At 58.2% G+C, this 12,630-nt stretch overlaps 1 protein-coding gene across 5 annotated transcripts in view; it reads left to right on the top strand.

Moving 5' to 3' along the window:
* The window catches only part of Prdm16 (PR/SET domain 16), a 279,740-nt gene that overhangs the window by 231,552 nt on the left and 35,558 nt on the right, over positions 1-12,630 (top strand). For all 5 annotated transcript variants that reach the window (XM_010627786.2, XM_010627787.2, XM_010627785.2 and 2 more), the window contains exon 4: positions 8,052-8,186. In XM_010627786.2, coding sequence (XP_010626088.1) covers positions 8,052-8,186 — 135 coding nt within the window. The remainder of the gene's footprint in view (positions 1-8,051; positions 8,187-12,630) is intronic.

Below are 12,630 nucleotides of genomic sequence, written 5' to 3'. Positions count from 1 at the left end.
GGGTATTTATCCCATGTGACAGGAGTGCAAGACGACTGAAGGTCAGGAATCACTATCATTGGAGAAAGCATGGGTCCCATCCTGGGGTCTCAGGGCCCACTTCTGTGCAGGAGGTTGCTGTGACTCCAGCCATCTACTCGGGCAGTGGGGAGCAGGGAGCTCCCTCTCCTTGGCTTGTGCATGCTCAGCCCCCCAAATCCTCGCTCTCATCTTGTTGTCCACACACCAGCTGCAATTCCATTCCAGTGCTTGTGAGAAACAGCCCTAACAAAGGCCCCAGGCAAGGGTCAGGAGGAGCTGGTGTAGGACCAGGCACTCGGGGCACCCTCCTGGGGTGAGTGGTGACCCCCTCCAGGCTTCCGGGAGCAACTACATGAACATACACAGTGTGCCTGCATCCATCCTGAGATACCTGTATTGGCAGGAAGTGGATGGGGTGGGGTGTGGACAGTCATCCAGTTGCTTTCTTTCCCTTTGGAGCCTGGGTAGGGTGGAGCTGGACCTGCCCTGGGACCTGAGGGCTGCCGTGTGTGTGTGTGGCTATGTGCAAGCTGGTCATATGGGAGGCAGCTGACGCCACTTGTGCTTGAGGTGACCCTGTGTGACTTCCAGGAGCGAGTGTGGCAGAGGGTGAGTGCCAGGCATATCCCCAGGAGCTCCAGGTCCAGATCCAACTGGGTGTAGCCAGGGCTGGGGTGAGCTTCTCCGCCTGCTGCTGCCCCAGTTTTCCCTGCCCTGCTGTGAATCAGGCAGCATTGCCTGTCGTCCTGACCCTGGCCCTGAGCCCAAAGCCATGCTGACCAAGGCCAGGTGGTGGCTTGGGCTCAGCCCTGCATGCAGAGCATCTGTTTGCCTGTCATGCAGCTGCCCTCCAAGGAAGTAGCTCCGAGGACTGCCGCTGCTTTACAGGAACCCAGGTTACAAACAAATTTCAGGGGCAAAACACTGAAGACCCAGGTCCCACCCAGCAGATGGGGCTGAAGGGCTAGAACTTCCTCCAACCAGTGGACCCTGAAGCCAGCCTGGGTCTGTGAGGAGCCCCAGCCAGGGTTCCCTGCAGTGACTGTGGGCTCTAGGGGTCTGTGCACATCCCACAAAAGTCCAGGTGACAGAGAAGAGCCTCCCACAAGCAGCAGCCCAGTGCTCTGGGTTCTGTGTTTCTCCAGCAGGCAGCCCAGGGCAAGCCAGGTGTTCCTTAGAGCTTAGCATCGAGCAGGTAGCCCGGCCCTGAGGGCCAGAAAGCAGAAAAGGGGCAGGACCCCAGACAGGCCAGACTGTCAAGCTGAGCTTTCAGGGCTGACTCTCCAGAGGGAGTGATGGCCACCGAGAACTTCTCAGACCCAGGGGCAGCACACTCACCTCTCCAAGGTCTGCATCCAGCTACCAGCTGCCGGTGGAGACCTCAGACCTGCGGCCAAGGCCCTGACCGGCCCGGTTCCTCCCAATCAGGCCCAGCTTCGGTCCATGCTCTCTACAGCTGCACCTGTCTGCTTCATTCCTCTATTCCGCTGTAGGCAGAGAGCACAGGTGTGAGTCCCCCATTGCCCTTTCATTTCTGGTGGGTCAGGGCAAACCACAGGTTGCTGATGGATGGGCCACATGCTGGGGGGAAGCCCAAGCCCAAACATGCATTCTGCCTGGGGTGACCCTTGCAGGGCAGTTTGCGCTCCCCTGGAGCCTTGGGTTCAGACACAGGAAAGGCTGGTGAGCGCCTGTCCATCAGGCTCCTCCTCTAGGCCCAGCTGCGGTTACCTGAGCCCTGGGCGCTGGAGTCCAGCCGGTACCTGGAGGGCTCAGGTGAGCACAGGCAGACAGAAACCGTTCCACTCACTTCTTACTCTCTCCTCTGCAGCGAGGTTTATAGTCTTGGGTGGTAGGAGCCCCAGCCAGAGGAGGAAAAACAGTGAAATTAAATAGTACAGAACCAGCACAGGGTGCAGAGGAGCAGCGGGGAGAAGTCTGCCGCAGAGAGCAGGCTTGGGCCAGCCACATGGGGCTGCACCCCAGGAGCGCCACAACACCAGAGTATTTGGGGGAGCTGTGCTGTGGGCCTGGAGACTTGTGCACAGTGAGCCTGGGGTGTCACATGGCATCTGAGTAGTTTCTGGTCTGTAGCTTTCATGAGGTCCTCAAAGGTGCGTGTGGCCCCACAGTGATTCAAAGTGTGGGGTTCAGGGATTCCCCCAACATGTGTGTTCTTGTTCTGGCTCCGAGCTGAGGCACCTGCCAGTCACTGACAAAGCAGCAGTCACCCCAACATAAACTGGAGGTGCTCCAGCCCCTTCTTTGTCGTCAGAGCCCCCCTCAGGCAGCTGCCCCTCCTGGAGTCATTCACATCCGGGGCTGTGCTCTGGGTCTCTGGGACTCTGGTACCCTGCCCTGACTTTCCGCAAACACAGATCACAGCCTGGGAACTGCCAAAGGTCAGCGGGGCCAGACAGTCCAGCCAGCCCCAGAAAATGCCACTCTTCCCCCGCCCATCCACGCCTCTGTCCTTCTCTCAGCATGAGCAGTTGGCCCCAGGCTGTGACCTGATGGCCAGGCCCCATTCTGCCAGCCGCATTTCTCCCTGGCTCTTGGTTGTGTCACTTCTGAGCCTGTAATGAGCATCAGTTAGTCCAGGCCCCAGGCCCACCCTGGATGGAGGTGTTTCCACAGGCCTCTCCTCCTCCTACACACAAGAATGGCTTTCTGTTTCACCGTCTTGCAATCGCTATAAATCATGACCATTGTGTGTGCGCCTGTGCCTGTGTGCGCATGTGTGCATGCAGCATTGTGTAGCCATGTATGTGCATGTATGTGCCCATGTGCCTGTCTACAGAAAAGTCACAGCCTCGCAGCGGGACACGTAGCCCTGAATCAGTTCTGTGTCCTGGGGCAGGGCAAGGAGCCCCTACCCCTGCCCCTGGTTGACACAGTGCTCAGGCCTCTCCTTCCTGCATGCTCGGAATCCATTAGCGAGCTGACGACAGACGCCCCAGTCCCCGCCTCTGTGTGGCTGGTTGCGCCATTAGCCCTGAAAGAAGCAGCCCAGCAGAGAGCCACAGATTAGAAAAAGGGCAGGAAAGCTCAGATGATGTGCAAAGAGCATTGTGGAGGTTAAGAGAATTTTTCTACCCGTTCACGTCTTAACTCGCATTTCTGCTGAGGGTGACTCATGAGCCCAGGAAGTTGGCAGGGGACTTGGGAGGCTGGGAGGCCAACTGGGGGTTCAGTGGGTAGGCAGCAGGTGCCATCTGCAGAGAGGCTTGGTCGTGTGGCACAGTGGCCTCCAGGAACCACCCTGCCAGAGCCTCCAGAGGAGGCCACAGTCCCTTCCCCCTGGTGGATCCTCCCTCTGTCACCCAGCACCTGCCATTCCTCAACCCCATCAACCTCCCTGGAGGTCCCCAGGTGGCCCAGGAATGTCACGGCTAAGTGACTTAAGGCCATATCTCAGACCCCAGGGTGGCCTGGCTCCAGGCGTGGCTGGGCGTGGCGTCCACTCTGGTCGGGAAGGTCAGGCTCCTCTAGCGGGGATCCTCAGCAGGGCTGGCTCCCCCAGCGGTGAGGGACAGGGGCTGGGCTGTCTGTGGCTGTGGCCACATCCTCGTCACTGGCGCTTCCTTCCAAGGACACTAGTGCCCAGGGAGCTCTGGCCAGGGGCGAGCAGGTGGTCTGGGGCTGCCAAGCTTGGGTGCAGACCAAGTTCTGTCACTGAGTGTTGTGAACAGGGTGGGGACTTGTGACTGCCAGGCCTGCTTCTGGCTTCCAGAGCACACAGAGTCCTCCTGCTGGTCCTCAGTGGGTTCTGGACACCGGGAACGGCACAGCTTGGGGTGGGGCAGCCTGTGAACACTGTCACATCTCCTGTGAAGTGGGGGCAGTGACAGGCAAGAGGGCACCAGCTCTACACTCTATTCTGCCTTCTATGGAGTTAAGAGATGGCCCCAGCCTCTGTGCCTTAACCAGGAAGCCAGCCCGAGCCAGGCCTGTACCACTCCAGCCAGGTCACCTCAGCACATTCCCCACCAGGGTGGAAGAGTTACCGCCTCCCCTTGTCGTCAGAGTGCCCAGCTGGGCCCAGCACAATGCCCACAAGTGGACTCCTGCAGTCCCTCTCCCTGGTGCCGCCATAGCTCACTCAGAGCCTTTGAGAGCAAGTAGTGTGAATCAGCAGCAGATCTCAGCTTCCAGGAGGGAGGAGGGAGCAGTCCCATGGGGCCCACCCAGAAGGGTTCCGCTTCATATCTCTGGGGCCACCAGGAAGTGTCCACCCTGTGGCCCCCAGAGTGCCAGGGGCTAGGGACCGGCCCTTCCAGGTGTGAGGAAGAAAGGCCTGGGAGGCAGAAGCTCAGGATGGAGAGGCTGCCCAGCCAGAGTGGCCCCGTCCTAAAGGGCGGGAGAGGGTAACTTCAAATTCTGAGCTAGAGCCCTGAGTCTCTGTGTCCAACAGGGACAGGGACAGACCAGAGGCCCGCAAGCAGCCAGCCACATCCATAGTTGACCTGCTCAAAGGAGCTGGAGTCATTTCCCTGCACAGGGGGGACTGGGAGGGCAGGAAGCCACATCCACAAGTACTGTGGGTTCAGGATGTTCCTGAGAGAGTGACCGTCCTGCTGTGAGGACAGCGGCACAAAGTGTCATCCACACGCTGGCTGTTGGGAGCATGGGCCAGCACTCCTCTTATTTGCCGTTGGGTGACTGTGGTGGAGAAGGGCTCAGGCGGCTGTGCCCAGGGCAAGGGGCTGGGCAGTGCCCACAGGCTACCTCCACCCCTTTCTCCTGGGGATGATTTGTCTTCCAGAACACTGGCTGCCCTCTGGCCACCCCACCATCCATGCACCCACTGTGCACTCACACATGCACACATCCACATGTGTGCACACAAGCATACAAGCACATGCCCATATGTATGCCTGCGTTCATACCCACGCTCGCACATATGTGCGTGCCCACACACATATACATGCGTGTGCACACACATACATGGACCGGATGTTGACAAGTGTCCGAGCATTGCAGGTGGTTGTTAGCTAGTTCCTGAGGTGGATGCTTCTTCAGAGCAGGCTTGGGGAGACAGGCAAGGCCCAACCCTGGAGGCATAACCAGCCCCAGAGATGCAGGGGACGGAGCCTTGAATGATGACAGCACCAGGCTCTGCCCCTACACAGGTCGGGATGGGGAGGCACAGATGCCCAAGACAGAGATGGGGATAGGCTGGAAGCTACCATCTGCAGCCCCACCAGAGGGGCCTCTCCTCCCTGTGAGCAGGGGCCTGCAGAGCTCTCAGCTGTTCCCTGTGGCTGGGACAGAGGGGTCTGAGTGCCTGAGGAAGGGCCCTGTGTGGGGCTGGGCCCCGAGACAGCTCCTGGAGGATGGGATAGCTGCCTCCATGACTGCACATCAGCCCTTGTAGCCTCCGCCCCTGCAGCCAGGGCTCCCTCCACACACCCATCCTGGCCAGGCTGCTGGTGGGCCATGGCGCTGGGCTGGGGCCTGCCCTGGATTTGAGCACAGCAGGCAGTGACCTCCTGGGAAGGTGTGAGGACCCTGGAAAGACCCCACCTGACCCATGAGAGGACGTGGCATGTGGAGAGGTATCCCCAGGACCCTACCTCAGCCCTAAACAGACAACTGTAACAGAAGCCTGCCTGCAGGTGTGGGGCCCAGGGACAAGGGACAGGCAGGTGCCAAGGGTCAGCCCCTCGGGAGGTGGCCTGGGCCTGTTGCCTGGTTCCTGAGCTCAGAGCAGGTGCAATCAGAAACATAGGCTCCTGGCTACACTTACAGGATGCACCCAGCCTGGTGCTTCAGGCTGGAGGGAAAGTTGGGGTCCTGGTGAGGCAGGAGGCCCAGCAGGGCTTCCCCCACCCTCAGGTCACAGGAACCAAGCCAGTGTGTGGAGACATCGCAGGACTGTGACAGAGAACTGGACCCATACCTGGGGTGCTGCTAGTGCCATCTTCTGTATTCGGGGGTCCCTTGTCACCTCCACACTGGTTGGGTCCTAGCCTCTGACCTGGGCACTTTGTGGTCTGGTGCATGCTTGTGCAGTGGTCAGCCTCTCTCTCCACTGGTGTGGAGCGGACAGAATGTGCGGACACGTGGCAAAGGACTCAGTTCCCACCAAGCCCCTGCTGGATGGAGCCCACTGCCCTGTGCTGCCATCACGTGAGCCAGTGGGGCAGGGAGAACATCCACTTCCGTTCTGGAGGGAGCCAGAGGGTCAGGGAGCAACACCGCAGCCCAAGCCCTGGGATGCCACCCTCTGCCTGCTCCACGACCTCCCATGCAGCACTCCAGGTCTCCTGTGCCCACACTCATGGGCCCTCACTGCCCACCTTTCATCAGGAACCCAGGTCACTGGCAGGGCCAGCTGGGGACAGCCTGAGTGGGTGGGAGCAGGACCAAGACTCCACGTGTGCTCAGGGGTGCAGCTCTGCCCCATCTGCAGGACTGCGACGAGACACAAGGGCCATTATGTAGAGTGCATGCTCTTCCTGGCCCCAAGCTGGCATTGAACTTCGTGAAAGCACTCACTGAGCAGCTGGGGGTCCTGAGAGAGCTGGGCAGTCTGCGCATGTGAGGCGACGCTGGGCATCAGGGACCAGGCCAGTCTCCTAGTGGGGGTGCAAGCTCCCCATCTCTGCCTTCCTGCTCTCCCTCTAGCCCAGTCCTGTCCCTGAGAGGCTGAGTTCTCAAAACCAAGGCCTGCAGCCTCCAGATGTCCAGAAAGCTGAGCCTTTCCAGTCTTGGGGTGGCCAGGGTGCTGGTCCAGGTGCAGATTCCACACTACTCCCAGGGGCCCTGAGCCCTGATGCTGCCTCTTTGACTCTGAGTGCTGGTGGCCCTGGTCACTCAGGAAGGCTCTGTGGGCATCTGGGGACCGCTTGAACAGTTCACAAAGCATCTGGCTCTCTGGGCAGAGGTGGCGGCTCCAGGCCTCAAGTGAATGGTCCCCTCCAGGTACTACTGTTCATCCAAAGCCTTCAGGAATAGGAGGTCCATGGTGTCCCAAATCAGACAGTGCCATGTCCAGCTGCCAGCTGGATTGTACACTGCCCTGCCTGATTCACTGTGTCCTTTGGCCTCCATCCCTGCCCACCTGGGTATATCTCCCCATGTGGACAGAGCTGCCTACCTGGCACCCTTGTACACCTGAACACCTGCACACAGCTGGACAGAATGCCCAGGGCACACCTGAAAGCAGCCTCTCTACTCCCAGGACCTTAGCCCCTGCCCACCAACCTGCCTCCCACCACTGCCCACTCTGCCCAGGAAGCCACCCAGGATGCGGTTTCCCAGACTCTGTTCAGAACCACAGCCAGCACTGAGCAGCACAGGCAGGAGGCCAGAGGCAAGGCCCCACCTGCAGCTGCCCCCATGGTCCAGCAGGCCAGGCCTTCTCAAGAAACCTCCTCGAAGTTGGAGACTCAGTGCAGATCAGAAAACAAACCTGAGAAGCTGCCACCCAGCCTGTCATAGTGCATTCAAAAGACGACAACAAGAACAAAAGAAAGCCAAGCCCCAGGGAGTCTCAAGGGCGAGGGTGGCGTGGTGAGAAAAGTTGGGCATTTGCGTGTCACCAGGTGTCAAACTGAAACTTCCAGCTTTAAGGAAACGACACAGTTTTCTCCCTTTCAGGGTGATGGGCAAACTGATGTGAGCATGCACAAGGGCACAAACGTGCACACAGGAGACGCACACACAGACACACACAGGGGCACACACCCCAGCCTCCACGCAGCTGTACACCCCAGTGACACCTTTACCTTCAAAAGCACTTTTTTCTAGCCCAGCACCCGACCGTCCTCAGCAGTGGACTCTGTGCTTAGACACAGCAGCCTCTGCTTCCTAACACCTACGACGGCTTTGCTGGGGAGGTTTTGCAACGCTGGAGACTGGTTTTACTGCCTGGTCAGGGCAGTGATCTGCTCGGTGAGAAAAGAAAGAGCTGTCCTCCATCTCCCCGCTGGGGTGTCCGTGTGGCCCACGTGCCCATGTGCACTGTCCGTGTGTGACCTGTGCCCCACGGCCCTCTGACCCTTGGTATGCTTCTTTCCTGACAGATCTCCGAGGACTTGGGCAGCGAGAAGTTCTGTGTGGATGCCACCCAGGCGGGGGCTGGTAGCTGGCTGAAATACATCCGAGTGGCATGCTCCTGTGATGACCAAAACCTCACCATGTGCCAGATCAACGAGCAGGTAGGTCTGGCCATGGACGCAGGGCCTCTGCCCTTGGCATTGGCTCTGGGACACAGTGCACAGTGAGAGGCAGCGGAGCCTTTGCCTGGGTCTTCAGCTGAGTCCCATCCTGCCATGAAAGTGACCGTTTGACTCTTGGCCCACACTGGCTTTCTGGGGAGCTCAGCTCCCTGGGACCATTCTGTGGGAGCTGTGGGTCAGCCGACCTGAGGCCCACACTGCTTGTGGCTGAAAGATGATGTTTTGAAAAGTGCAGTGGAGCAGGGAGCAGGCGGATCCCAGACCAGGCCGAACTTCCCTGCAAATGCTGCTGCCTGCTAGATGTGAAGGTCAGAAACAAACTTGCCAGACCCCTGCCTGCAGGGTCTGCTGGCCAGCGGGAGAGCAGCTCAGGGTTTCCTCGCCCGGCCAGGCTGCCACAAGGCTCCCTCTGCCCGGAGCCTCAGCTGTGGCCACAGGCTGCCCGGCAGGCATGGGCAGGGCCTTGTCTCGGCACTAGGTTCTGGCCACCAGCAGCCACCCGGGATCTTTGGAGCATGTGGTTCCAACTGCAGGCCCGGCCCTGCCAGTGCTAGGGGTCCTTTCCATCCTGTCCCCAGCTCCAGAGGCCTAGGACCCCCCACTGGCTCCCCAGCCCCTTGAGCCCTGTGGTTTTTAGGGAAGCTAAAGGCCCACATGGGAGCAGCTACTTTGCAAACTCTCCTGGTGTCAGGGCCAGACAGTGGAACCACCTTATGCTGCGAAGGCGAGCAACAGCCCCCCTCTGGCTGACTCCCTTTCATTTGACCCCACCTGTGGCCCCTCCACCCTCTCAGAGCTCTGAGGAGCACGTGGCCTCTCCCCTGAGTCCCCCGTGCTGTCGCCTGCTGGCCCCTCTCCACACAGCCTCATGGGGTCACCACCCAGGTTTTGGCCCATGGGCCCTGTGATAGCTCAACCCTTCCAGAGGGAACTCAGGGACATTTAGGCAAGTGCAACCCCTGAAAGGTCCGTGGCAGGAAGTCCTCTGAGCAGAGAAAGAGAGGAGCCCCATCCTTGGGACACCCCCTCGTAGCAGGGGACACCAAGTGTCCCGACCACCCCAGAAGCCCACCAGTGTGCCCAGAGCTGTGCCTCTGAACCTGACAAAGCACTAGGCAGTGGCCTCAGAAGCACTCAGACGTGGTGGAAGAGACTGTGGCAGCAGGAAGGAGGGAAGAGAGTGGTGCGGATGCTCCACTTCTAGCCCAAATCTCAGCTCGGAATTTCAGCTGAGGAAAGAGAGCAATGTGCAGAATGTGTTTGCTTTTGAATAATAATGTTCAAACTGTAATAATACGGAAAGCTGCTCTCAGAAACCCGGAGGTTCTCGGCACCTATTTGTTGTTTGAACCAAGTGGCTTTCAGAAATCCCGTTTGGAAGGGAATGCAGACTCCCACTCCTTGTTGAATGGTCTCCCAGAGGCAGCTCAGCTGCGACCTCAGCACAAAGCACTTCCGTTTCCTGGTCCTGAGCGGGGAGGCACATGAGCTGCTATGACCCTCTGTGGAGCTAAACAAAAACCCCCCTCAAATATCAACAATAAAAAATATTTTCGAAGACAGAGTTCTCTTTTTCGAAGACAGGGTTTCCTTGAGAAGGAAATATTACATGATATTAATGGGGTTTCTCAGATTTCCACGATCCTGAGGGCTGCTACCAGGGCTTCCAGGTAGCCATGGACTCCACATGCCCACCATGTGCACATACCCACCCCTCCACCATAGCACAGGCTCAGAGGGGCAGGTTAGCATCAGGACATCCACGCACACAGAGAAGTGTTGAACCTTCCCAGCGGACTCGGCAGGTAAAATCCCCAAGTCACTGAAGGCCGGAGCCTAGATGTGCGGCCCAAGACACGTGAGCTCGGAACCAATTCTCAGGAGAGCAGCCAGACGGAAGCGGTCTCGGCACCTTTGGAGAACATTCTGGAAGCCACAGCCCAAGGAGGCATGCCCTCCCACACGCAGAGCGCTGAGGGCATGGGTCAGAAGCTGCCTGGGACGTGCTCAGACCACCAGCCACCACCCTTTCCCGGCCACGCCCGACCCAAAGAAGATGGCTTATTGCTCCTTGCAGCCTGGGGCTGGGGGACCAGGATGTGCACACATCTCCTGACACTCCCTCCAACACCCACCTCCTGGGCCTTGGGCACAGAGGGGTGCAGGCAGGTGGCACAGCAGGGCCTGCTGGGCTCTGTACCCCTCACCGCCCCTGCTCCATCTCCATTAACTCTTCATCCTCTGGCCGCGGAGCTGCAGGAAAGCACTCGCTGGCTCTGGCTTCTTACTCTTGCCAGGTGCTGAGATCCCCTACAACTCTGTGACTCTGAGAACCCCGCCCAAAGGACATCAGAAGGGACAGGCCCTGGCCCTCATGCCCTTGCAGCCCTCCTTATGGCTCGGGATGGAGAGGCAGGCAGCAGCAGAGGCCACACTGGGCCATGATTTCATCCTGGGCCTGGCCCCATCACCTGACAGGTGATTTGTGGCTTCTATACACAAAGAACAGCCCTTTCTATGGCCAGCAATACACTGCTTCCAAACGCGAAAGCTCTTGGGGACCCATCTGGAAGGAACAAATCGCTCCCCACAGATGATAGGGTGTCAGGACTCCGTACCAGGGTGTGGGGAGGTCGGGTCAGCCTGGAGCCCCCCTGACTATACTGGGTGCATGGGCCGTGCTAATGTCCTTCCATCCAGCTGAGCCCAAAGGCGGGGAAGCACCCCAAGTGCCTGAGTTTGCTCCGGGAGCTTCGGAACGTGCCCCCGCCACCAAACACCCAGCTTCCTTTCCAGGTGGGGAACTCAGACGTCCAGGTCACCCCAGGTAGTTCCTCATGCAATTATGAGCGCACAAGTGGGTTTGAAATGCCTGCGGGACACAGACGGGGTCTGTTCCTAAATTTGTTTTCATGTTAAGAAAGAAAACAAGAGCTTGGAAGCCAAGCGCCCACAGGAGGAAGCGGGGCCGGTCAGGCCCCTTCACAGCGAGGCTTTTTTCTCCTTCTCACACTGGCTGGATAGGGCAAGAACGCCAGTGGGGGAAGGGCGGGGGCCGGGGCAGGGCCGTGCTGCGATCTCGATCTCACCTCCCCGCAAGGCTGCTCCCTGGCTACGTACAGCACCCCCGACCAGAAGAGCGGCACCCCCTCTCCTTCCCGGACGGTCCTTGGGGACTCTATCAGGTTCCCGAGGCCGGCAGGGGCCAGGGCGCCACACCAAGCCTGTGGCCAGGAGGCTGACGACGCCCCAGACTACTCAAGACACTGAGCACGGGGCCAGTGTCTCCCCAGGGCAGGGCGATCCCGGGGCAGCCTCCTCAGAGCTGGACCCACAGGCGTTCGTTTAGAGGCCGTCAACACCACACCGAGTCCTTCTTGAAGCCAGCGCTTGTTTTTAATGAAAACCCGGTGTTGTTTGCTTGATCGCAGCCGGCAGGCCAAACCCGTTCTCTTTTGCTTTCGTTTCCTTGGCCCCGACCTGGACCCCTCTTTCCCGGCAGGTCATGTGACCTGCTAGCTCTGGAATTTCAAACAGGGGGCGTCTGACATCCACCATCCTGCTCTGACCCCTGACATTTCCTTACTGCCTTTACTTTTACCCCCATCATTTTTTAAATTAAAAATCATAAATTTTTAATTTGGCCGGTTCAAATGGTAGCCTCCAACAATTAGATACAATTTTCTCTTTGAAAATGAGAAGGGGAGGTTAGGGGACTAGTTGTAGCATTTCTTAACTAGTTGACAAAAGGCTTTCAAAATATATCAAATTTGTTTTGATTCAGAAAAGTGTCACATGTTGCTGGGCCCCCTTGGGAGCCAACCCGTCCTCATTCTGGAGAACAAAATGTTTAAATTCACAATACACTAGCCGGTTGTCAGATTGTGTGTTCCACTCCTTCTTAATTAAATGCAACCCTTTATTAGAAGAAGCCCTGAAGAACGTTGGCAATTTAACTATGGATGAATAATTTATATTTTTACAATCCTGCTCCTAACTGCACAACTAAGAAAGGGATAAATGTATAGAATTTTTTAACCCATGAGCCACTGGGAAAGAGGCAGAACATATAGCAACAATACAATAAAGGCTTAGACACAAATAAAATGCTTCAGCCGATGAGCTTTCCCTCCCTGAGTGTCCTGGAGCCTGCCCACGGTGCCCAGCCGGAACAGCTGTCCCCTGGCTGCCCAACCTTGAGAACACCAGCAGCCACCACAACAGGCCAGAAGCAGGCTACACTGAGGAAACAGAAATGAAGACCCCCGCGCTGGTCCTGCGGAGCCACCCCCACCAGGTCAGGGAGCATCATTGAGTAGTTTTCTGAACACCAAATGCTCGAAGCACCAGGTGTCGACATTCTGCAGAGCAACACGGCTCATGGTTTGGGCACAGCAAGCAGTCGGTGAAGCTCCCATGGTCC

This window comes from Fukomys damarensis, unplaced genomic scaffold, assembly GCF_012274545.1.
Source record: "Fukomys damarensis isolate Sample0158 unplaced genomic scaffold, DMR_v1.0_HiC HiC_scaffold_23, whole genome shotgun sequence".
NCBI lineage: Eukaryota > Metazoa > Chordata > Mammalia > Rodentia > Bathyergidae > Fukomys > Fukomys damarensis.
The sequence above is the reverse complement of the archived record's forward strand: the minus strand, read 5'-3'. Positions and strand labels throughout refer to the sequence as shown.